The 27,116-nt window shown below is 44.9% G+C and overlaps 1 protein-coding gene across 10 annotated transcripts in view; it reads right to left on the bottom strand.

Annotated features, from left to right (window-relative positions):
• The window catches only part of LZTR1 (leucine zipper like transcription regulator 1), a 261,156-nt gene that overhangs the window by 207,237 nt on the left and 26,803 nt on the right, over nt 1–27,116 (bottom strand). For 7 of the 10 annotated variants that reach the window (XR_007774752.1, XM_050956118.1, XM_050956120.1 and 4 more), the window contains exons 3-5: nt 20,445–20,501; nt 19,512–19,591; nt 15,403–15,511 (exon numbers count right to left, since the gene is read on the bottom strand). The exons of 1 other annotated variant lie outside the window; for it this stretch is intronic. Coding sequence is in view for 8 of the 9 variants with exons in the window: in XM_050956118.1 (XP_050812075.1) it covers nt 15,403–15,511; nt 19,512–19,591; nt 20,445–20,501 (246 nt within the window). In the remaining variant the exon portion in view is untranslated. Of the gene's footprint in view, nt 1–14,581; nt 14,718–15,402; nt 15,512–17,482; nt 18,530–19,511; nt 19,592–20,444; nt 20,502–27,116 lie in introns of those variants that run through there. 2 more of the 10 variants (XM_050956126.1, XM_050956127.1) reach the window with 2 other exon arrangements.

The raw sequence follows: 27,116 nt of genomic DNA, 5'->3' as shown, positions 1-27,116 counted from the left end.
CGCTTTCTTATGTGGGAAGCGCCCTCTATAGCCTGTAGGCTGCCCCTTTGACCATACTGGAGAGGTCGGGCAGTGCCACATGCTTACGGAGCCCCGCTAGCGCCGGATCACGGACTGATGCTGGGGCACTCCGCACCAAGGATGCCAGCACCGAAGCCAGATGGTCCAAGGCTGCAGGTTGCAGCGTGGCCTCCATGAGTAACTGCTTAAAGCAAAAGTTTCTTTCTTTCCTGGTTCTTGGCTTAAAAGCCTTACAGATCTTGCAGTGCTCAGTCTGGTACGATTCCCCCAAACAGGGGAGACACGAGTCGTGGGGATCACTGATCGGCATAGGCTTGCGGCACGTGGCACAAGCCTTAAACCCTTGGGTCTGCGGCATGCCCCACACCCCTGGGCTGGTGCTGGAAACAACTTCCAGACACCTAAAACAAAGGAAGCTTAACTATATACTATTGAGAAGCGCTAACTACTGATAACTACTAACTACGGATAACTGCTAACTACTGATAACTGCTACAACTGTGCTAAAGGATCATTCGCAAGGGAGAGAAAGAGTTGTTCCAACACCGCCACGGACGGTAAGAAGGAACTGAAGGGGGGGTCGGGTCGGCAGGGGTATATATGCACCAGCATAGAGGCACCACTCTAGGGGGCTCCCCTGCTGACCCAAAGGGAGCCGCTAAGGGAAAAAGTTTCCGACATCCATGCAAGCAGCATGTGCACACCTAATGTGGAATGGACTTGAACAAGCACTCGAAGTAGTAGTGCTGGATTTTGTATGTGCCTCACCAAACTAAGATGACCCAATCTTTAGGAACAAATTGATAAATTGAACAGTAATAAGTCACCAGAACCAGATGGTATTCACCCAAGAGTTCTGAAGGAACTCGGATAGGAAATTGCTGAACTACTAACTCTGGTATGTAGCCTATCATTTAAATCAGCTTCTGTACCAGCTGACTGGAGAATAGTTTATGTGATGCCAATTTTTAAAAAAGGTTCAGCTGCAATCCTAGTAATTAGAGGCTGGTACGCCTAACTTCAACACCAAGCAATCTAGTTGAAACTACAGTAACAAACAGAATGAGCAGGCATATCGATGAACACAGTATGTTGGGAAGAGTCAACATAGGTTTTATAAAGGGAAATCATGCCTCACTAATCGATACAATTCTTTGGGGGTGTTAACAAGCACATGGACAAGGGTGATCTAGCTGATAAAGTGTACTTGGCCTTTCACAAAACCATTGACAAGGTCCCACATCAAAGGCTCTGAAGCAAACTAAACAACCATGGGAGAAGTGAGAAGGTCCTCTCATGGGTCAGCAACTGGTTCAAAGATAGGAAACTATAGTAGAAATAAACAGTTTTCATAGCGAAGAGAAGTAAATAATGGGGTCCCCCAAGGATCTGTACTAAGACCAGTGCTGTTCAACATATTCAAAAATTATCTGGAAAAGGCAATGAAGAGTGAGGTGGTAAAGTTTGTAGATTATTCAAAATTACTCAGGATAATTAAGTCCAAAGTAGTCTGCGCAGAGTTACAAAGGGATCTCACAAAAACTGGACGACTGTGCAACAAAATGGCAGATGAAACTCAATGTTGATAAGTACAAAGTAATGCACACTGAAAAAAAAAATCCCAAACATACATACAAAATGATGGAGTCTATATTAGCTGCCACCAATCAAGAAAGTGCTCTTGGACTAACTGTGGATAGTTCTCTGAAAACTAGGGCTGTCAATTAATAGCAGTTAACTCAAGCAATTAACGCAAAACAAATTAACTAAATTTTTTTTTAAAGTCAAGATTAATCACTGTTTTAATCGCACTGTTAAACAAGAGACTACCAATTTACATTTATTATAAATATTTTTGGATGTTGACTATGTGCTCGTTGACACCCTCAAATAATTGTATAGATTAGTGAGGCACGATTTCCCTTTACAAAAGAAATAGTATTTTTCAATTTATTTTCAGACAAGTTCTGTAATGCAATCTCTTTACTGTGAAAGTGCAACTTACAAATGTAGATTTTTTTTTTCACAGAACTGCACTCAAAAACAAAACAATGTAAAACTTTAGAACCTACAAGTCCACTGAGTCCTACTTCTTGTTCAGCCAATCACTAAGACAAACACGTTTACATTTACGGGAGATAATGCTGCCCGCTTCTTATTTACAATGTCACCTGAAAGTGAGAACAGGCATTCACAAAGCACTGTTGTAGCTAGCCTTGCAAAGGTATTCATGTGCCAGATATACTAAACATTCGTATGCCCTTTCATGTTTCAACTTGTAGATTTTTTAACACCTTTTTTACAGTGCAAATATTTGTAATAAAAAATAATAATATAAAGTGATCATAGTACACTGTGTATTCTGTGTTATTGATGCAGATACCCAGCTAGTCCAGGAGGGCATGGAGGGTCTGGATGGTGTGGAGAAGACTGGTCTGAGAGGGTGCAACGAGAAGCCAATCACTGAGGTAAGGAAAGAGGGAGTGCCCCAGTCAACATATGTAAGCTGCCACAACCACAAAGACCTTTGTGAAAATGTGGGGGAGTGGCAATCCCAACAGGGAGGACACAAAACTGATAATGGGAGGTGCCCACCATGAAGAATAAATACTTGCGATTAGTGGGATGGATGTCTATATGAACAAGCATCTTTCATACCAAGAACCATGAACCAGGCACCACGGAAAAGGCATGGAAAGATAAGAGGGCGCATCACCATACGAAAATGGAAGTTGCACATGAATTTGTTCAGGGAGCAGAGTTACAAAATGGGGTAGAGACCACCCCCTTTCTTCGCCTTGGATGCGCCACATGGCCGACACATGCGTGGGTCAACAGACACTACTATAAACGGTTCCAGCACATATGCACACCCACATTTGGAATCCACATAGGGACCAGCACTTGAAGAAGAACATGTAGTTGCTAAACAATTTTCATGTCTTGTAACTCTATATTATCTTTACATTATGTATGCAACTATACTCAATTGTCATTTGATCAAAAGGCACATATTTAGCATTTCAGTGTGAATTTACTTAATGGAGAATTGTTTGGCTATCACATGGTGTTTACAAGATTGAAGCCTTCAAATCTTCAAAGCAAGTGCCACTGGGACTTTTCAGACTCAAGTATCTAGTCTTTGACAGAAGAAAGCACATGCTGTAATGGGTTTTCTGTGAAAACACCTGGCAGCTTGCTCTCTGTGTAGGATAGCTACAAATACGGATTCATCGGACTGATCCAACATCTCTGATCTGCTGAACTCTAACAGGTGAGTTTGTGCCATTGAACTGAGATCCCCAAAAACTCATTTTGGGACTCCCTGAAAGATTCACGGAAGGACTAAGAGACTTATGGAGAATTAGCAGACCTTATATCTCTGCTAACAACTAGACTCATATAATCCAGGGAACTATAGCCTCACCTCAGCCCCTGGAAAAACCATGGAGCAGATCCTGAAGAAATCAATTTTGAAGCACTTGGAAGAAGAGGAAGGTGATCAGGAACAGTCAACATGGATTCACCAAGGGCAAGTCATGCCTGACCAACCTGACGAGAACTGGCTCTGTGGATATGGGGAAAGTGGTGGACATGATATACCTTGACTTTAGCAAAGCCTTTGATATGGTCTCCCACAATATTCTTGCCAGCAAGTTAAAAAAGTATGGATTGGACGATTGGACTATAAGGTGGATAGAAAGCTGGCTAGTCCATCGGGCTCAATGGGTAGTGATCAACAGCTAGATGTCTAGTCGGCAGCTGGAATCAAGCGGAGTGCCCCAGGAGCCAGTTTTGTTTAACATCTTCATTAACGATCTGGATGATGGGATGGCTTGCACCCTGTGGGAGAAAAATTAGATTGGCCCTAATGCTAGGCTTTTATTTGCTTGGTCTAGGCCATCTTGCAGCTAGCAGGCCCAAAAACCTGAGCTAAGCTAAGTGTTGTGCTCCTTGACAACAGCAGTCAAGGGTTACGACACAGGAGGAGGGGGGGGCCAGAGGGAAGGCGGTGAAAAGCCCCTGAAACAAGAACAATTTTCAATACGTGTCTACTGCTTTTAAAATACAATAACCACTTGTATGAAGCAATAAAGTAAACTGTAAGTGTGAAGCAATTATCTAAAATAAATGTAACTCATAATTTCCCCTATACCACTTGTGTAACTACTCCCATTGTGTAACTGTACCTCATGGACAACAATTGTGTAAGTGTACCCCATAAAAGGCAAGGTGGTGACAGAATGCTGGAGAGTACCAAGGAGGCCCTAACTCAATTACATCCATACAAGGCAAGGTTGCCAAAGGGTGCTGAAAAGTACCGAAAGACCTTAACTCATGACCTGTATTAATTTTGCAAAGTATTCCAAATAAGGTAATTATTACTCAAGTATGTGTAATTTGCTTGTGGTTTTAAGCTTTAAAAGCTCCTGTATGCTTTGCTTCGGGGGAGCAGTTCTAATAGCTGCTACCCCCAACGCGTTGGTGTGTAATCAATAAACAAGCCTCAGGCTGAGTCTCTGATCAAAATGATGCATGGGTGAATTTTTCCACAACAACCTTCAGCAAGTTCGCGGATGACACTAAGCTGGGAGGAAAGGTAGATATGCTGGAGGGTAGGGATAGGGTTCAGAGTGACCTAGACAAATTGGAGGATTGGTCCAAAAGAAATCTGATGAGGTTCAACAAGGACAAGTGCAGAGTCCTGCACTTAGGAAGGAAGAATCCCATGCATCACTACAGGCTGGGGACTGACTGACCAAGCAGCAGCTCTGCAGAACAGGACCTGGGGATTATAGTGGACAAAAAGCTGGATGTGAGTCAACAGTGTGCCCTTGTTGCCAAATAGGCTAATGGCATATTGGGCAGCATTAGAAGGAGCGTTGCCAGGAAAGTGATTATTCCTCTCTATTCGGCAATGGTGAGGCCACATTTGGAGTACTGCATCCAGTTTTGGGCCCCCACTAAAGACAGGATGTGGGCAAACTGGAGAGAGTCCAGTGGAGGGCAAGGAAAGTGATTAGGGGGCTGGGGCACATGACTTATGAGGAGAGACTGAGGAACTGGGCTTATTTAGTCCACAAAAAAGAAGAGTGAGGGGGGATTTGATAGCAGCCTTCAACTACCTGAAGGGGGGTTCCAAAGAGGATGGAGCTAGGCTGTTCTCAGTGGTGGCAGATGACAGAATAAGGAGCAATGGTCTCAAGTTGCAGTGAGGGAGGTCTAGGTTGGATATTAGGAAAAACTATTTCACTAGGAGGGTGGCAAGCACTGAAATGAGTCACCTAAGGAGGTGGTGGAATCTCCATCCTTGGAGGTTTTTAAGGTCAGGCTTGACAATGCCCTATCTGGGATGATTTAGTTGGGGTTGGTCCTGCTTTGAGCAGGGAGTTGAATTAGGTGACTACTTGAGGTCTCTTCCAACCCTAATCTTCTATGATTCCGATTCAATTGCAATATATTTTCTCTGCTTTGACCTTTTAATAACTAATTTCTTTTCTTACCAAATAATTTATAGTTTAGTAACTAGAGAATATGGCTACAGTGTTGGTTTTGGTGAGATCCTGAACATTCAGTGACCTTCAGTGAGTGACTGGTCTTTTTGGACTGCACAAAACTAATGTGTGGTGTTTTTAGTTTTAATAAGCTGTGATGGGAAAAGGCCAGATGGTTACAGTAAAGTAGTGAGGAACTGGTATGTTAGCCCCAGGCTAAACAAATCCCTGGTACCATGGTAACCAAATGGCAGTTGCTCCAGGTTAATCAAGACATCTGGGACCAATTAAGATCTTTCTAGAAGGCAGTGGAGATAGCTACATTGATTGGGACACCTGAAGCCAATCAAGGGCTGGCTGGAACTAGTTAAAAGCCTCCCAGTTAGTCAGTGAGGTGCCCATGTGAGGAGCTGGGAGCAAGAGGCGCAAGGAGCTGAGAGGGAGAGGGAGAGGGAGAGGGAGAGGGAGAGGGAGAGCCGCTGGAGGATTGAGGAGTACAAGCATTATCAGACACCAGGAGGAAGGTCCTGTGGTGAGGATAAAGAAGGTGTTTGGAGGAGGCCATGGGGAAGTAGCCCAGGGAGTTGTAGCTTTCATGCAGCTGTTACAGGAGGCACTATAGACAGCTGCAATCCACAGGGCCCTGGACTGTAACCTGGAGTAGAGGGCGGGCCCGGGTTCCCCCCAAACCTCCCAACTCCTGATCCAACACAGGAGGAATTGACCCAGACTGTGGGTTCCACCAGAAAGGAAGATCATTGAGGTGAGCAAATCCGCCAATAAGTGCAGGACCCACCAAGGCAGAGGAGGAACTTTGTCACAAATCTTACACCATAAAGTCCCGTTTGTCTGGGTAATAAACAGGGGCAGGAATGCCAAGGGAATTATCTGTATTGCAGGGTAAAACTAATATAGTGATCCAGGAGTACTCTTTATTACTGGCTTGGTGAACCTAATGATAGAATATACCACTAGTTTGGGGATGTCTGCCCTATTTTCTGACAATATGTCCTGAGTTTGAGCATTGTCAGCTGAGAGTCACTTCAGGCACCATGACAACCCCCTCTCAAAAAAGATATAGTAGAACTGAATGAAGTACCGAGAAGGGCAACAACAATTATTAGGGTTACAAACGTCCATAAAAGGGAAGATTAAAAGACTGGGACCGATGATTAAGGCTACAATTTGGTCACAGCAGTCATGGATTCCGTGACTTTACCAGACCCCCGTGACTTCTTCGAAGGCTGAGCGCCCCTGCTCTGCAGCTTGCATCAGGGGCTATTATGGGACCATGCATCCCTGCCCCACGGCTTCCCCCAAGGGCTGCAGCTGAGGTCATGAACCCCTGCCCTGCGGCTTCCACCAGGGTCTACAACTAGGGAAGAGTGCCCCTCCACCATGGCCTGTGGCAGGGGCTGCAGCCAGGCACTCCTGTCCCACTTCCGCAGGCAGCTGCAACCATGGCCATGCACCCCTGCACCATGGCTTCTGCCAGGGGCTGCAACCAGGGCCGTGCCTCCCTGCCCCCAAGCTTGTACAGTTATTTTTAGTAAAAGTCACAGACAGGTCACGAGCTCCATGAATTTGTTTATTGCCCATGACCTGTCTGTGACTTTTACTAAAAATAACCATGACAAAATCTTAGCCTTACTGTTGAGCTTCAAAAAGAAACGACTAAGGAGGGGATATGACAGAGGTCTAGAAAATCATGAATGGTGTGGAGAAAGTGAGTAAGAAAGAGTTATTTACCTCTTCACATAATACAAGAATCAAGGGTCACCCATGAATTTAACAGGTAGCAAACAAACATAAGAAGTACATCTTCGTACACCACACAGTCAACTCGTGGAACTCATTGCAAGGGGATGCTGAAAAGGCCAAAAGTATAACTGGATTAAAAAAAAAATTAGGTAAGTTCATGGAGGATAGGTCCATAAACGGCTATTAGCCAAGAGAGTCTGGGAATGCAACACCCTGTGCTCTGGGTGTCCCTGAACCCTCAAACTGGGATAGGATGGCAGGGGATGGATCAGTTGCTAATGGTCTTGTTCTCTTCATTCAAGCATCTTGCTTCAGCCACTGTCAGTGACAGAATACTGGACTAGGTGGATTGTTGGTTTGACCCAGTATGGCCATTCTTATGACCTCAACTATATTTGACACTCAATTCCAGGGGAAGCAATATATTAGAACTTCCCACGGGGTCCATTCAGCTCCGTAAATTGGCATGTGGTTGGGATCCATGTCGGAAAATGATTTATGCATGCACTATGATACTAGGGCACCTTGAGCCTGGTGTGGTGCACTGTGCCAACCAACTATGGGAGGTCAGTGTGCATCACAGCCATCTGGTGTCTCAAGCCTGGTCTACACTGGGGGGGATCGATCTAAGTTACGCAGCTTCAGCTACATGAATAACGTAGCTGAAGTCAACATACTTAGATCTACTTACCGTGGTGTCTTCATTGTGGTAGGTCGACTGCTGACGCTCCCTCATCGACTCAGTCTACACTTCTCGCTCCGGTGGAGTACCGGAGTTGACAGGACAGTGCTTGGTGGTCAATTTATCGCATCTTCACTAGACACGATAAATCAACCACTGCTGGATTGATCGCTCCAGAGGTAAGTGTAGATATGCCCTTACATGAAACAGGCAGTGGCTCATGAACCAAACCCTACCTAAATATTGTTTGTGCCAATCCTACCCTTAGGAGATATGAGAATATCTGTTGCCCAAACTGCAGCTCTCACCTGAGGCTACAAGCGCAATCAATATTAGGGAGGAGTGATAGCAACTTCCATAGTTACTACTGAGCAGTGATTTCTGTTTATGAGCCAATTTTTCTAAGTGCAACAGAGATTGGGATAGACTTTATGGGGCAAATTTAGGATTATTTGGTCAAGATACAGTGCCCCCTCCACAAAAATGAGCTGGTTTGAAAGTTCAGATTCTTATAACATTTTTTGCACTGGGCAAGGGAGAAAAAAAACAACTATGGCTCAGTGCCTAAAATTTATATTGCTGGACTGATCCTGAACTCAGCTATTCAAGGGTACCAAAGACCTGTTTAGAAATATTTCAAACATTATTGCACTACAAAAGCTTTAGCTATTCTGCTCATGGACAGGTCTTACCTCTGAGCTATTGTTTCCTCAGAACTCCTGTGTAAGTGACACACAGACTATGTCTACACTGTCAAGTTTCTGTACCACAAGTTGTACCACTTTTATTAAAACACAGGAATTAAACTGCCCTTGCTTGTCCACACTGTGCTCTTGTGACGCTGGAGCACATCCACATTAGCAGCTCTTGCAAAGGCAAAGACAGCAGTGCATTGTGATATCCATCCTACTGTGCAACTGGCGCAGGGTGCTTTGGGAAGGGTTTGCAATGCCTCATGGGGCAAGCACAGCATCACATGATACAGGTGTCCCAATTCCATTCTTCCATGGGCATCCTACCTCTTTGTCAGCTACTAGTCAACTGAAGGGGGTGGGGGGACGATAGGAAGTGTGTGTGTGTATGGAGGGGGGAGAGAGACTGTGGTTTGGGGTCAGAGAGTGCATCAGCATGCTGTCTTCTAAATTCAGATAGCGGCAGGAAGCAACCAGTCCTGAGGCAGGGAGAGGGGGAATACCCGACGTCAGCCCCCACCTCCCTTCCTGGGCTCTCTGCACAGCAATCTCTCTCTCTCACACACACACATACCCCTCTGTGTTCATCAGCACAAGCATTCCACATTAATGGTTTGCTGTGTGTCCCGGAGCAGATCAGCACAGCATGCAATGGCTATCAGAAACAGTGCTTTGAAAGGGGAGGGCAGCCAAGTTCAAAACAATGAGCAGAGCAATCATTTGAGGAATTATGGGACACTTCCAGAGGCCAATTACAGGGCAGAAAGCAATCAAGTGTCCACACTGGCAATACAGCACTGGAGCCTCTGCTCAAATAGCCTTACGACTCTCATTGAGTTGTTTTTTTTGTAACACTGCAACTGAGGAGTTTCTGCGCAAAAAGTAGCTTGGCAGTGTGTACACGTCTGCAGTTTGAACACAAAAAGCTGCTTTACTTCGCAGAAATTTGCCAACGTAGACAAACCCTGAGTAAGGTGAATTAGGAGAACAAGCACTCCCCTAAAACACATGCAATTTGAGTTCCAATCCACTCCTTGGGAGATATGTGCTGTGCACCTTAGGGCTTTCAACCAGCCTTTCCCGCAGTATCTGGAGCACAATGAAGCTCCTTTTGGAAGTGTGAGTGATGTGTGAAGTTTAGAGATGTTCAGCTCCCCACAAGCCTGATGCCATCTACCCACCTCCCTAGATCTTGCTCTGAGACAGTTTTCGTAGTACTTACTCCATCTGGGATGTGAAATCTGGTATGGTGGTATGGGCCAGGTGGAAGTGGGAGGAACTAGCTGCCACACTGAAAATAACACCAGGTTGGCCAGTGCAAGAGTCCCAGTCAGGATGAAGTGGTTCTGAGCCAGGAAAGTCTCACTGAACTCCTGGCAGGCAGCATTAAGTTTGATGGACTGGGTCTGGAATTGAGGATGGGAACAATGTATGCCACAGAAACACAATGCTGAGACTGGAGAGCATTTAAAACCAGCAAGCTCTGTCCAACAGCACTGAGACCTGGAAAGGAGGCCCATCACTGATATGAACATGAGCCATTCTATCTTATGCAAGCCTCCTATGTACAGGTGGGTGTGCAGAGTTGTTTTCCCCACAGTAGTCCCTGATATGGGCTAGGGATTCTACACCTCCTCTCCCCTTGCTGTCTCCAGCTGCTAAACACACTCTTCATAACCCATTAGCTACAACCTTCCCTCCTGATCACGGCCTTTACAGCATTACTAGTGGCATGGTAGCTCATTAATGGTGAGATGTGCCTAGAAAGACCTCATGAGGATCCCCTCCCATGTGTTCCTATCAACTATGCCTCCCTCACTTCCACAGATTTCTCAAAAAGAAGGGGAATTCACAGCCAAAAAACATCTTTAATGTAGATGTAAGGCTACCCAGTGCTGCCTTGTGCCTTTCCAGAATCTGGAGATGGGCTAAACTGAACATTTCCAAACCAGGATATGCAGAATTAAGAGAATGCCTCCCACAGCATTAGTTCAGCTCTATTTCCTACTGTTCAGAGTTTTACATTTAGCCAACCTCCACATTACAATTTAAGTTTAGCCACAATCCCACATTATAATTACAATGTAATAGTAAACAGAGATCATCATTCGGTGGATGTTTCTAGTGGGGTCCCAGAGGAATTGGTTCGTGGCCTTACTCTATTTAACATATTTATTAAGGACCTGGAAGAATAAATAAAATCATCACTGAAAGTTTGCAGATCACTAAGACGGGGGGAATGATAAATAATGAAGAAGGCAAGTCACTGATTCAGAGCAACCTAGATCACTTGGTAAAATGGACGCAACAAAATGCATTTCAATACAGCAAAACGTAAAGTTATACCTCTAGGAACAAATAATGCAGGCCATACTTACAGGATGCAGGACTCTATCTTAGGGTATGTCGACATCTACAATTTTGCAGCGCTGGTTGTTACAGCTGTATTAGTACAGCTGTATAGGGCCAGCGCTGCAGAGTGGCCACACTTACAGCAACCAGCGCTGCAAGTGGTGTTAGATGTGGCCACACTGCAGCGCTGTTGGGCGGCTTCAAGGGGGGTTCGGGGAACGCGAAAGCAAACCGCAGGGAAGGAGACCTGCTTGCACGGGGGTTCGGGGAATGCGAGAGCAAACCGGGGAAGGAGACCTGCTTCCCCGTGGTTTGCTCTCGCGTTCCCTGAACCCCCCTGCAAACCGCAGGGAAGGAGCCCTGCTTGATTACTAGAGAGGCTTCCTCAGGTATGCTGCGATACCCGCTTATTCCACGGAGGTCAAGAAAAGCGCTGGTAAGTGTCTACACTTGATTACCAGCGCTGGATCACCAGCGCTGGATCCTCTACACCCGAGACAAAACGGGAGTATGGCCAGCGCTGCAAACAGGGAGTTGCAGCGCTGGTGATGCCCTGCAGATGTGTACACCTCCTAAGTTGCAGCGCTGTAACCCCCTCACCAGCGCTGCAACTTTGTGATGTAGACAAGCCCTTAGGAAAAAGTGACTCTGAAAAAGACTTGGGGACTGTGGTGGATAATCAGCTAAAAATGAGCTCCCAATGTCACATTGTGGCCAAAAGGTTTTGGATGTACCAAACAGCAGATAACTGAGGAGTGGGAAGATTATTTTACCTCTCTTTGGCAATGATGCAACTGCTGCAGAACTGGACACAGTATTCTAGGTGTCCCCAATTCATAAAGGATGTTGATAAAAAGCAGAGGGTTCAGAGAAGAGCCACAAGAATGATTAAAGGATTGGAAAACATCCCTTATAGTGATGGACTCAAGGAGCTCAATCTGTTTAGTTTAACAAAGAGACGATCAAGGGGAGACTTGATTCCAGTTTATAAGTACCTATGCAGAGATTAACAGAAATTTGATAACAGAGGGCTCTCCAGCTAGCAGAAAAAAGTATAAGATCCAATTACTAGAAGTTGAAACTAGACAAATTCAGACTGGAAATAAGGTCAAATTTTTAACAGTCAGAGTATATTAGCCATGGAAATAACTTACAAGGGGCTGTGATGGATTCTTCAATGCTGTCAATTTTTAACTCAAGATTGGACGTTTTTCTCAAAAAGATCTACTCTAATTCAACCAGGAATTAATTTCAAGGAAATTCTATGTTTTTAAAATTTATGTTATAAATTTATGTTATACGGGATGGCAGACTAGATGATCACAGTGGTCACTTCAGGCTTTATTATCTATGAAAATGGCGACTATTGTTTCAAGCAGATTAAGATGGTCATCATTTCATTGCTTACACTCAATGTTATCTGAATACCCAATAGGCCTAGAAATGTAATTTTTTAGAACAAAAGTTGAGATTCTGGAGCACAGCTCTGCAGCAAGGATAAAATCCACAGCAAATCCCATTGCTGCAGAATACACAAGGCTTTGATTATAAGGCAAATTTTACAGATGAGTGAGGTATAGATACTGAGACCTAGATTTTCAAGTCCCCAATAATAAATTATCAGTCTTCAACATGGTCTCAAGGTTCTGTACCAGGCCCAATGTTGTCAAATATGTTAATTAAAGAGTGGTGAGGTAGTGAAATTTGCTGACTCAAATTCAAGTTATTTAGGTTATTCAAGTCCTGAGAAGACAGAGGAATTCAGAGGGACTTAACTGAGCTAGGTGAATGGGCAACATGATGGAAAATAAGTTCAGGGTCCATAAATGCAAAATAATGCACATTGGAAGAATAAAATGCAACTTCTCATACATCTTACAAGTTCTGAATTAACTATAACAACTTATGCAGGCATCACTGTGGAGTTTGCACAAAGACATATGCTCAAAGTGCAACAGTGGTCGAAAAAAGCAAATAAGATGCTAAGAATATGTCTACACTACAAAATTAAACTGATTTTATTTAAGTCGACATTGAGCCTCCGATTCAAGCAAGTCAATTCTGTATGTCCCCAATATGCACATTGTGTCGGCGGAGCGCATCCTCACTAGCAGGGCCTGCATTGACTCATGGAGGGCTGCACTGTGGATAACTATCCCACAGTGCACGGAGCCAAGTGGACTGTTGGGTTAGGCTTGCAATTCCTCATGGGTCCTGTAGTGAGGCGGTCTGGCTCCCAGCCGCCCCAGAGAGGGACGAGCCCTTACAGATGACAAAGTGGGTGGAGCCACAGGAGCCTGTGCCTGCCCCCCCCCCCAAGGTCAAGGCACAGGGCAGGAAGTATAAAAGCCCAGCCCCAGGGCTCAAAAGCTGCCTGGCTGCCGGAGAGGCCAGACACTGGTGCCTTAGCTCCCACTGGGGAGACTCCTGCCACCTGCGACTGACCCGAGGACTGGCCATACCTGCGGAGCCTGGACACCAACCAGGCGCTGGAAGAGCACCTAGGCTGGTCTGTACAAAGGGACCCTGAGGAGCTACCTAGTTTACCCCTCGCTCAGTATCCTGAAGAGCCCATGGTGTGGGACGCTGCAGAAGACGCCGCCAAGACAGAGGTACCGGTAGAGGGGGAGGTCGGAAGTAGCCTGGGGGCAGCCGATCCTAGTCTGGCTGCAGCACACCCAGAGCCAGTGTCAGTGTGTTGTGGCCAGGATCCCCACTGACACAGCAGCAGGCTGCCTGCCACTGTTAGGGCCCCGGGCTGGGATGCAGAGGAGTGGGCAAGCCTGCGTCCTCCCTGCACTCCACTCACGGGTGGCAGTCTCCCCCTCGCCCCGACGCTCAGGCCCAGGAGCCTGGGCTTACCTTACTGAACTATTTGCTCAGCCCCTGCCTGAGGGTCTGAGCCCCTGAACTGTTGTTTGTGCTTTGCCCTGTCCTAGGGCCTGGGCTTAATAAACTGAACTGTTTGCTCAGCCCTGCCTGAGGGTCTGAGCCCTGAATTGTTGTTTGCAGCCCCACCCTGACCTAGGGCCTGGGCTTAGTAGACTGAACTGTTTGCTCAGCCCCTGCCTGAGGGCCTGAGCCCTGAGCTGTCATTTGTTGCCCCAGGTAGTTAGGCAGCCGGGCTCCCAGCCGGCCCAGAGAGGGGCGAACCCCGACAGCACACGTTTACAGGACCAAAACATTTGTCCAAGTGGTTATGGGAACATGGTATTAGCCTCCCATGATGCACATACTGTGACATTCTACACCTTGGGGGAGTGCCCTGTAACCCCCATATTCCTCATCTGTATATAATTGGGATATTGCATACAAAGCAGGTCATGTACCGTATCGAGGGAAAGGTTATGATCTGCTGAAAGTCATTTCTCTATCCATATACGTATATCATTCATGCATATGAAGTTATGAGAATTGTGTTGCATGGTTGTCACTAAAACATGCTGTAAATTGAAGGATCAGCCAGATATTAGCTTCCCAGAGGCAACAGCAAGAAAAGTAACCAACACCCGTGGAGGGTGTCAAACAACCTATCAACATCCATTGTCCAGCAAGGGAGCTACAATTCAATGACTCACCTGCATGAGGCCACACCAGGGGAATTTCTCAACCTTGCCTGGAGACTCAGCAATGCCCCCCAGACATGCCTGGACTTGTGTTCCCCAAACAGAACATAGAGGCCCATGCTTCGCCTTTCTCCTGCCTCCACCTATGCTGTAAGCAACAAGACACTCACAGAAGACTCCAACAGAGGAGGCTGGCCCAGGTTTCGAGGGTGAAATCTGTATACTATGAACTGCAATATCCAGTGGGGTGAGAAAAACTGCTTAATCTAGATGTTGCCCAGTCTAATGGGGTTGAGAGTTTAGACTGTGTGCTTATATTTAATTTTATTTTATTTTGGTAACTAACTCTGACTTTTTGCCGATCACTTATAACAACTTAAAATCTGTCTTTTGCAGTCAATAAATTTACTTGACTGTTTATCTTTACCAGTGGGTTTGTATGAAGTGTGTGGCAAAACTGCTCAGGGTACGAAGGCTGGTGTATATCCACTTTCCATTGATGAAATGGTAAACCAATTAATAAATTTGCACTGACTCCTGGAAAGATCACACAACAATTCTTTTTTAAAATACAAAACAAAAACCAAACAAATACAAATGTATTTTCCCCCACTGTCATAGAACTGAAAATAGATTAAGGAATTTCTGGCAAAACTTTCGAAGAGCACTTACTCTCGGACACAGTCCCTGCTTGAAAACTGCAGCCCAAAAGATGAAAGTTTTTGAGGCTATAATAGAACCTGATGTGCAAACTTAGCAATAGCATTGCCTACTGCTGCCACTACAACTATTTCCTAATTGATGCTCATCTTCCATGACACCCAGCCCCTTACCTTCCTTCAGTCTTCCACTCTGTCCACTGGCCAGTTGCAAACTTATACTCAAAAAGATCATTTTTATTCTTCAAATTGGAATTGGAATATATATCTCCAGTGTAGCCACCTGGATAACAACAATTTCATTAGACAAAGTTTCACATTTGGCACAATTTATATTCAATTATTATGAACATTAGCAAATAGCTGATTGAAAATGACATAACTCCACTCAACAGTTCATCATATAGAATAATAGAGTTGTATTAAGGTTATCTCCTGTATCTTTACATTTAAAAAAAAATCTTGAGACTTATTTTTTTGTAAAGCTCTAGAGATGTTTGAATCTCAGCTGCTGCATTTCCTAACAAGCCCTGTCTGGAAGTGTCAGCATCCTAGACTGTGATCTCCAAGCCCCCAGACAGCCAAGTACATGTCATACATTATAAGTCCAGAAGGGATCATTGTGATCATGTACTCTGACCTCCTGTATAGCACAGGCCATAGAACATTCTGTCTATCCTCTTCATCTTGGAGACTCTCTCCAGAAGAGTTAGCATTGTCAGCCACTATATCATGATGACTGGAAGGCCCTGGATGTGATGCTGCCCAATTCCTTCTAGAACAGACAGGTCTTTTGATAATTCAACAAATTTTATTATGGTCCTTTATATCTAGACACTGCCTCGGGTCTTTTGCCTTCTGCTGGCACAGGTCCTTGTGTTTGATACTTATGTGTGGAGAGTTGCTCACACATCCACTAGTATACTATTTCTGGTGACGTCCCTAGCTAGCTCTGCACATACTGCTCACCCCACAAAAATATGAAGGTACGGATGGTAGCACACTGTGATATAACTTAACAAAAAGTTTGTCTCTGAAAATAGCTTGCAAGTGAGCTCCACAGGGCTACATGAAGGACTAGGAAGCTCCTGGACAACTTGACCCATGAACAGTGGAATGCAGAAAGGAGATCACACAGGCCACATCTGTAGTGACTGGTACTCTGCAAGACAGTGATGGAAGGACTATTTGCACCAATTGCATTACCATGGTGGTCAGACATGTCCAAACTGGCAATCTACTAGTTGAACTAACACTGATTAGGACTTAGCCTCCATGGGGAATCAGGATAGCTTAAACCAATGGCTAGCAGAGAAATAGTTGCCTTTAGCAAGTTTGTATGTGGGCAAAAGAGCACTTTCCAATAATGGAAGGACACAGTCACAAGTTTCTCTAGTGTAGAAAAGGCCTGTACCTCCAACACTACAGTCCCCTGGGCATAACACTAATGGCACAGGCTCAGTGGGGAAAACCTCACCTACCGAATCATCAGCAATACAACAAACCCTTTATCCCATGCAGATCAGTTTTTTGAGGTAAGGTAAGGTCACAATACTTTGATCATTCATCAAATCAAAAGAACTGGTGTTTCCTCTCATACTAGAAAAGTGAATTAGCATTGGAAGAAGCCCAAGCAGAGCCTTGCTAAGTGCAGCTCAAATCACATTGAAATCAGAGCTCATGATATTAGGTGGATAGTTAAGGCAACAGGATCTTCACAGTCAATTTTGAGAAGGGCTCATTTTCACAGTTTTACCTGTACTAGAGGATTATTTTTAAGCCCTGGTTTAAAAACTATTTCTGCTAACACAAGTTAAACATTGTTTGCCTGGTCAGTGTGGATCAGGCCCAACTATTCTAAGGCACCATTAAAAATTAGGCCTAATAGATTACTGATTAGGCACAACACTTTTCATCGGTGTTAGCACAAACCATCTTTAAGAACAGGTTTTAAAAACTATTCCCTACCATGGGTAAAACCTTAAACTAGATAAAGCAGGGTGAAGAAAAGGGACAACCCAAAGTCTCCGACAAGTAGGTGATTTCATAATTCAGCTGTCCAGCCTTCTCTTTAATGCATTGGAAGGAAGTCACCTGACACCTGGGCTATGAATGAGAAGCTCCAATTTGTTTAAAGGACAACAATTTAAGTAGCGGGCTTCAGTAGTTGTTTGTTATTTTATACAAGTAATAGGCATCCTTCAGCCTTGAGAGACCATGGATATGTACCCAAGAGGTAAAGAATTTACTCAACTGATTTTATGGCAGTTGTGGCTGTGACTGAAGGGACTCACTTGAGAGAGAATCTCTGCTGCATCAGACAAATTTAAAGGGTGGTGTTTTGACACTTTGGGCTCTGGCTTGTGCAAGCTCTTTTCTTCTCTTCTAAGCAGAACTGCTTCCTCTCATAACTCTAGAGACCTTTGTTAAGCTCTTGTTTCCAAAGGCTGCAGTCTAGAGAATGATCTTCTCAGTTATCCACATCCATTTCTTTTGAGGTCTTGCTTGCACACATCCTTGAAATGCAATTTTGGGCATCCTTTGGGTCCTTTTCCAGACACCAGTTCACAATAGAGGATATCCTTTGGGATGTGCCCATCATTCATTCGGCACACATGCCCAAGCCAGCGGAGGCGTCTCTGTTTGAGGAATGTTTGGTCCTGGGTATACTGGCCCTCTTGAGCACCTCCGCTCAGCAACAGCTACAGGAAATTCCAAAAGTCCAACAAAGGCAACACATCGGTAAGCTATTGAGCCTCTTTTCCTGATGACAGTATAAGGTCCATGTCTCGCTCCTATACAAAAGTATGCTGATAACACATGCACAATACACACAGATCTTTGTGTTTTCTGTCAGTTTGTTGTTTTGCCATACCCTCTTGCTCAGTCATAGACATTGTTGTGGCAGCTTTTCTAATGTGGAGGTTGAGTTCTGTTTCAAGTGAAAGATTGACTGCGACAGTGGACCCCAGGTATGTGAACTTGTTCACCACTTCAAGTTCATAGTTGTTGATCTTGAAAGAGGATGCTTCTTCAACTCCTGGGCACATTATGTTCGTCTTTTTTAGGCTTATAGTAAGCCCGAAGTCTTGGCAGGCACTGGAAAAACTGTTCATGAGGTTTTGGAGATGGGATTCTGTGTGGGTTGTCACAGCTGCAACATCAGCGAAGAGGAGGTGTTAAATGAAGGCCTTCCGAGTCTTGGTTTTAGATCTGAGTCTTGCAAGATTGAACAAAAACAACAGGGAGTCCAGTGGCACCTTAAAGACTAACAGATTTATTTGGGCATAAGCTTTTGTAGGTAAAAAACCCACTTCTTCAGATGCATGGAGGCATCTGAAGAAGTGAGTTTTTCACCCATGAAAGCTTATGTCCAAATAAATCTGTTAATCTTTAAGGTGCCACCGGACTCCTTGTTGTTTTTATGGATACGGACTAACACGGCTACCCCTCTGAAGATTGAACAGCTTTCCATCAGATCTTGTGTGCAAGTAGATTCCCTCAGTTGAGGAACCAAAAGCTTGTTTCAGTAGTAAGAAGAAGATCCAAAAGAGAGTTGAGACAAGTACACAGCCTTGCTTGACCCTTCTACAAATCTGGAAGCCCTCTGAGACTCAGCAGTCATACTGGACTATACCATACATGTTTTTATGGAAAGACCAAATCATGCTCAAGAGCTTGGGGGGACAGCCAAACTTTTCTAGATGCAAAAATAGTCCACTTCTAAAGGTTATGTACAGGGGATTTGTTTTCTGCATTCCTCTTGTAGTTGCCTCAGTGAGAAGATTATGTCAAAAGTAGACCTTTCAGCACTGAAGCCGCACTCTGATTCAGGATAGATTCTATCTGCAAGGGTCTGAAGTCTCTTCAGGACAACTCATGCAAAGCCTTTTCCCATGATGCTAAGAAAGAAAATGCCACAATATTTGTTACAGTCGCTCCTGTCACCCTTGTTTTTAAGAAAGTGACGATGCTGGTGTCTCATTTCTTGTGGTACTTCGTCTTCTTTCCAGCAGAGCAACTCGTGAAGGTGTTGCAGTAAGATAGTTTTTCTGCATTTTATCATCTCTGATGGTATGCAGTTTTTCCTGGGACAAAAGAAAGGAAACTCAAACCTGAAGTCCTGGCTATAAATCAGCCACAGGTTGGGACTGAACTGGAGATCTTTGACTCATGCCTATACACCTCCTAAAGTTAACACTCCCTTTTAAAAAATAGCCTGATAAATTCTCAAAACATTCATCATTCATAGTACACAAAGCCTAAGTTTGTCAATGGCTTACCAAACACAAACATGCTGCTCCCATAGACTACTGCTGAATGGTGATACCGGGGAGCTGGAGGGGTCCCTGTGGTAAAAGCCCTGGGGGATAACACAAAGATAGGGTTGACTGCTGCTTCCTTTGTATGTTTCAAATACACAAAGAAATTATTTAAGTTGGCTATGAAAATATTTGTTTTGGGAAAGCAATTAACCAAAGCAGTTATTTCAGTGTTAATAAACGAGCATTTTCATTTATTCTATACTTTCTAATCATGCTGACCATGGTTTTATGGTAAATAAAGTGTTTTATTAAGTTTAATTCTTTTCTAAAATATATCATGCAAAGTTTAAATATGAATGTTGAAATAAATTCTGCAACACTATTATACAGCTATGTGGTAAGATAACACACTGCTCACAGTCCAGGCTGGAGTGGGGCAAAATTGGCTTTAACCCTTCCCAATCCTGGGCAGCTCTGGGAGCTGGATGAGTTCTCTCTGTAATGAAGACAGCCTTCAGAGGGTGTCTAAACTACAGCACCTCCCTGGGCTGGTCTATGGGCAGCAGTGCTGTCCCAAATCCCAGCAGCACCACAGACACAACCCTTGGCATCCCCCTACATCAGAAATTGTGAGGGGATTCCAAGAAGTCAGCTTTACAACCATCTTCCACAGAGCTTCTGTAACTGAAGCTCTTAAAGACTCTTTACACAACTCCCAACTGTTTAATCGGTGTAAAGGGGCTGAAACAGAGGTGAGGATCTCACCCACCATCAACACACACATGAGTGAGGTGGAAATTAAAATAACCTTGACACCAGGCAAAAAAAGTCAAAAAATCTCCTGCTCTCAAAGATTTTACTTAAATTAACCCATTTTGGACAGCTGTCAAGTCCAAAAGACTTCTATGGCAGGAATTAAATCAGTAATAAACATGAGAAATATTCTCATACCTGCACCAAGAGCAATCCTTTACGTCAAATCTCAATAGGTCATTCAACATCGTTTTTCTGCAATGGAAAGGGACGGAAAAGATGTAATGAATGTTTAGCTACATATGTAGAACAAAGACAAACTACAACAGCAGTAAAACCTTGTAGGAATAGGAATTGCCAGAGCAGAGCACATCAAGGATCCAGCTAGTTCAGTATGCTGTCTCTCACTTAGCCAGTACCAGATGCTCTCGAGGAAGGTGCAAGGAACATCATTGTTGGCACTTACAGAATACCCTGCCCATAAGGAAGTTCTCTTATCCCTGTCAGCTAACTTGTGGTATCATTCAGGAGAGTTTATAGCCCCTTGGAAAAAAACATTTCTTCTGTCCAATACATCTGCGAATGTTCTTAATATCCATATAAATAGATAATTCTAATATCCTACTAAGTGTTTGGCATCTGGGATGCATTGTGGCAGGAACTTCCACAGCAAGTTATGTGCCAAAAGAAAAAGTGTGCCTTTTTATCAGTTTTAGTGTCAACATAAATTCTCAAGACTTTCATCATCTGGCCCTGGGGAGCTCTCACTCTTGCAGCGAAGACATGCAGCAGAGGGTAAGGAAGCAGCCCGCCTAAGGCCAACAGTTTGAACTCTTTTGCTGTGTGGAAGCAGCCTCATCGTGTTGCCACAGGAAACAATGAATGCCCAAAGTTGCACTGAACTGCCAATGTAACAAACACCCATAAAAGATTGATACATCTCCTATTATTAGTTTTTCTATCTCCTAGAATTGGAAGGGACCTTGAAAGGTCATTGAGTCCAGCCCCCTGCCTTCACTAGCAGGACCAATTTTTGCCCCAGATCCCCAAGCGGTCCCCTCAAGGATTGAACTCACAACCCTGGGTTTAAGCAGGCTCAAACCACTGAGCTATCCCACCCCCCAACTAAGGACCTTGCTCATCATTCTTACACAGACAGGAATGAATCATGTATACGTGACAGTCTGTATCCTCATGTTCACCCTTTTTACAAAACTATAATGGATTTTGTACAAAGCTATCATTTGAGAAGTCACAATGTACTGATCATTATTGTCCTGGTAAAATATGCATGGCAACACTGTATGTAAAGTTATAAGATTCTACCGTATAACATTGCTGTAACATGCTCCAAATTCAGAAAATCAGGCACAAACCAATTCCTCAGAGACAAAAGGCAAACTGATGCCTCAGCTAGGTGTCTAAAAAATTCGATGGACTATCACCTAGTTAAGCAGCCATTCTTTGGCAAGAAAAAGGTGTGAGCGAGAAATTTATATGTTGGCAAAGAAACAGCTGGCAGTTCCCATCCCACAGACTGTCACCTGAACCCCAGCTGGAGAGGATTCTCAAAGACGAGAATTGCAGTAAGAGAGAGGTGCAAACTCCCCAGATTTTCTCTCCCTTCATCTCTACTCACAGCATCAACACCACATGAAGGAAAAGGGAGGCATCATTGGTCTGGGGAGGGATCCTGGCTGAAAGATTCAGCCATTAAGACTACTAGAACACATGGTTAGAGAGTTTTTTGCTTTAAGTTCACTTAGCCCTTTCTACACTACGAGGTTAGGTCGAATTTAACCGTGTTAGGTCGATTTTATAAGCTATGTGTCTAAACACCCAACCTCATTCCATCGACTTAAAGGGCTCTTAAAATAGACTGCTGTACTCCTCCCCAGCAAGGGGAGTAGTGCTAAAATCGACCTTGTTGGGTCGAAATTGGGGTATTGTAGACGCAATTCAACAGTATTGGCCTCTGGGAGCTATCCCAGAGTGCTCTGGACAGCACTTTGGACTCCGATGCACTAGCCAGGGACACAAGAAAAGCCCTGGGAAATTTTGAATTTCATTTCCTGTTTGGTCAGCGTGGTGAACTCAGCAGCACAGGTGACCTTGCAGTCCCAGAATCGCAAACGAGTTCCAGCATGGACCAAACGGGAGACACTGGATCTGACTGCTGTATGAGGAGAAAATCTCTGCAGGCCAAACTCCGATCAAAAAGAAGAAATGCTTATATGCCACAATCGCACAGGGCATAGTGGAGAAAGGCTACAACAGGGACACACAGCAGTGCCATGTGAATGTTAAGAAGCTCAAGCAAGCCTACCAAAAGACAGAGGCGGTAAACAGGCATTCCGGGTCAGAGCTTCTATGATCAATTGAATGGCATTCTGCCGGGGACCCTACCACTACCCCACCACTGTCCATGGACACCTGCAAGGGGGGAGTGTCATGCAACAGGAAGGAGGATTTTGTGCATGAGGAAGAGGAGAAGAATGTGCAGCAGGCAAGCAAAGAATTCGTTCTCCCCAGCAGAAAGGACCTTTTCATCACCCTGCAGCCAATACCCGCCTAAGGTGGGTTCCCAGACCCTGAAGCCAGAGAAGGCACCTCTGGTGAGTGCACATTTGTAACTACACTACAGGGGTTAAAAGCAATTGTGTTTAATGCTAATGTTTAGGGGGAGGGGTAGCTCAGTGGTTTGAGCATTAGCCTGCTAAACCTAAGGTTGTGAGTTCAATCCTTGAGGGGGCATTTAGGGAGCTAGGGCAAAATCAGTATTTGATCCTGCTAGTGAAGGCAGGGGGCTGGACTAGATGACCTTTCAGAGTCCCCTCCAGCTGTGTATATATATGGAGATATACCTATTTGCCCTGAAGATTTGGGATACATTCACAGCCAGTACAACTACTGAAAAAGTCTGTTAACATGTCTGGGGATGGAGCAGGAATCCTCCAGGGACATCTCCATGAAGCTCTCTCTGGAGGTACTCTGAAAGCCTTTGCAGAAGGTTTCTGGGGAGCACTGCCTTATTTTGTCCTCCACAGTAGCAAGTAGTCTGGAATCATTGCAGCACAAAGCATGGCAGCAAATAGTCCTGATCTTTGGTTGCATTCAAGCAACATTCAGTCTATATCTTTCTGGGTTAACCTCAGGAGAGTGATATCATTCATGGTCACTTGGTTGAAATAGGAGAATTTTTGTAAGGGAACAGTAAAAGGACCCCATTCATGCTGGGCTATTTAAGCTTGGCTAAAAGGGATCATCCCTGAGAATAGCCACACAGTGGGGGGAGAGGAGAAGGGATCATCCCAGAGACTAGCCACACAGTAGGGTGGAGGAGGGGTATGCAGCACATCCACCCAAAAACCACAGCCCCTCCTTTTAAATGGCAAACCCAACCAGCATTGCTTGCTATGGGAAAGGAGGGCGCTGCAGTTTGAAACCATTCCCATGTTATGAAGGCAGAAGCAGCCAACCCTGAGTACCCTTTGGCTTACCATGGCTGCCTGGAAACCAAATTCTATTGCCCAGCCATGTCTGATGTGTTATAATACCGGCATGCCCTCAATATAAAAGGCAAAATGCGACTTTGTACCTAAAGCACATATGCTGTCTGCTATAAATTGCTTCATTCACTGTGAATCTCAGAAATGTATCTTCTTAAATTTTACTTTCCCATATTATCCCTCCCTCCCCCCACAGGTGCAAATGTTTCTATGCTCCCCCTATCATCTCCATTCCAGAAGTTATTGCAGATTAGAAGGCGGGAAAAAAACGCACTTGCGATGACATGTTTTCCGAGCTCCCACACTGATAGGGCACAGCTGAATGCATGGAGGCATTCAGTGACAGAGGCCAGGAAAGCATTAAGTGAGTGCAGGAGGCGATGCAGGGGCTAATGGAGGAGCAAACGGACATGAGGAGGCATCTGGTGGAGCTGCAGGAAAGGCACAGACTGCCACTGCATGCACTGTATAACCACCTGGCCTCCTCCTCACCCAAATGCCCAAGAACAGGGGGGGAGGGGGCAGGATGGGACGGACTCTGGGCACCCAGCCATTCTATTCCAGAGGATGGCCCAAGCAACAGAAGGCTGTCATTCAAACAGTTCTGATTTGTAGCATGGCTACAATAAGCACCGTGGCCTTGTCCTTCCCTCCTCTCCCACCCCATCCGGACTACCTTGTCAGTTATCTCATTTTTTTTTTTAATTAACAAAGAAAGAATGCATGGTTTCGAAACAATAGTGACTTTATTTCCTTTGACAGCTGTGATCAAAGGGGGGAGGGTGGTTGGCTTACAGAGAATTAAAATCAACACAGGGGGCAAGTTTGCATCAAGGAGAAACACACACAACTGTCACACCATAGCCTGGCCAGTCATGAAACTGGTTTTCAAAGCCTCTCTGATGCGCAGTGCACCTAGTTGTGCACTTCTAATTGCCCTGGTGTCTGGTTGCTCAAAATCAGCCACCAGGCGATTTGCCTCAACCTCCCACCCCACCATAAACGTCTCTCCCTTACTCTCACAGATATTATGGAGCAAACAGCAAGCAGCAATAACAATGGGAATACTGTTCGTGCTGAGGTCAGCAGACCTAGTCAGCAAACAGTACCAGTGAGCTTTTAAACATCCAAAGCCACATTCTACCACCATTCTGCACTTGCTCAGCCTATAGTTGAACTGCTCCTTACCACTGTCCGGGCTGCCTGTGTATGCCTTCATGAGCCACGGGAGCAAGGGATAGGCTGGGTCCCCAAGGAGAACTATTGGCATTTCAACATCCCCAATGGTAAATTTTCTGGTTTGGGAAGTAAGTCCCTTTTGCAGCTGCTCGAACAGCCAGGAGTCCCTAAAGATGCAAGGGTCATGCACATTTCCCAGCCATTCCATGTTGATGTTGGTGAAAAATCCCTTGTGACCCACCAGTGCTTACAGCACCATTGAGAAGTACACCTTGCCGTTTGCATACCGGTTGGCAAGGTGATCAAGTGACAAAATGGGGCAATAGACGGAACGCATATCCCTACCACAGTTAGGGAACCACATTGCAGCAAAGCCATCCACTATGACCTGCACATTTCCCAGAGTCACTACCCTTGTTAGCAGAAGATCAGTGATTGCATTGGCTACTTGGATCACAGCAGCCCCTACAGTAGATTTGCACACTCCAGATTGATTCCCGACTAACCAGTACCAGTCAGGTGTTGCAAGTTTCCACAGGGCTACTGCCACTCGCTTCTCAACTGTCAGGGCAGCTCTCATCTTGGTATTACTGAGCTTCAGGGCAGGGGAAAGCAACTCAGAGTTCCAGGAAAGTGGCCTTACGCATGCAAAAGTTTTGCAGCCACTGGGAACCATCCCATACCTGCAACACTCTGCGGTCCCACCAGTCTGTGCTTGTTTGCCAGGCCCAGAATCACCGTTCCACTGTATTAACCTGCCCCACTTGCTACATCTCGTGCTTTCAGGAATGTCTGTGTCCATGTCCTCCTCACTATCGTCCTCATGCACAATCGTCCTCCTAGCCAGCTTCTGCACATAGTCCAGGATAATGCGCGAGGTGTTTACCATGCTCACAACAGCAGTGATGAGCTGACCGTGCTCCATGCTTCCCTTGCTATGGTGTCTGCATGGGTAACCCAGGTAAAAAAGGCACAAAATGATTGTCTGCCGTTGCTTTCATGGAGGGAGGGAAGGAGGGAGGGAGGGAGGAAGGAAGGGGAGACGGATGACATGTACCCAAAACCACCTGCAACAATGTTTTTGCCCCATCAGGCATTGGGAGCTTAAACCAGAATTCCAATGGACAGCAGAAACTGCGGAGACTGTGGGATGGGTACCCACAGCGCACCGCTCTGTGAGTCAATACCGTGAGGAGGTACTCCGCCGAATTAATGTGCTTAGTGGGGACATACACAATAGACTGTATAAAATCGCTTTCTAAAGATCGACTTCTATAAAATTGACCTAATTTCGTAGTGTAGATATATCCTTAGCTTGTTAAGTTAGGTATTAGTTGCATTTTACCTTTTATTTCCTTGTAATCAATTCTGACTTATGTTTCATTACTTGCAATCACTTAAAAATCTATCTTTAAAACAAGTTTAACAACTACAGTGTTATCTAAACCGGTGTGTGTTTGGATTGAAGTGTTTGGGAAACTCCATTTGAGATAAGATTTGTGCATATCATTTTCTATTAATGAAATGACAGACTTACTATGAGTTTGTATTGTCCAGAAGAGATGGCAGTACAAGATGCACATTATTTGGAGAAAGTCTGGCACTGGGAGTTTGCTCTTGTTGCCCTGCTGGTGTAATTCAGGAGTGGCTGGCTACAGCACTCATACAGTATAGTTGGGAGCACTTTATATGATGAAGGCTGGGTGACAGCAGACAAGGACTGGTTGTTCTCACAGCAAAGCAGTGTAAAAAGTACCACAAGTTGGAGAGTTGAGGACACACAGCGGTCCACCAGTCCAAACTGTACCCTGGAGAATGTCACAGTACGTTAAAAGTGAAACCCTACCTACAGTTAAATGATTCAGACCATTTACCTGCAGGAGCCTTCCTTACAGCACTCATTCTAGAGTTCTGTCCAGTTCAAGAAATGGTGATGCCTTCAAAGAATCCTGTGGCACCTTATAGACTAACAGACGTTTTGGAGCATGAGCTTTCGTGGGTGAATACCTACTTCATCAGATGCATGTAGTGGAAATTTCCAGGGGCAGGTATATATATGCAGGCAAGCTAGAGGTAATGGAGGTAGTTCAATCAGGGAGGATGAGGCCCTGTTCTAGCAGTTGAGGTGTGAAAACCAAGGGAGGAGAAACTGGTTTTGTAATTGGCAAGCCATTCACAGTCT

This window comes from Gopherus flavomarginatus, chromosome 5 (genome assembly GCF_025201925.1).
Source record: "Gopherus flavomarginatus isolate rGopFla2 chromosome 5, rGopFla2.mat.asm, whole genome shotgun sequence".
Classification (NCBI taxonomy): Eukaryota; Metazoa; Chordata; order Testudines; family Testudinidae; genus Gopherus; species Gopherus flavomarginatus.
The sequence above is the reverse complement of the archived record's forward strand: the minus strand, read 5'-3'. Positions and strand labels throughout refer to the sequence as shown.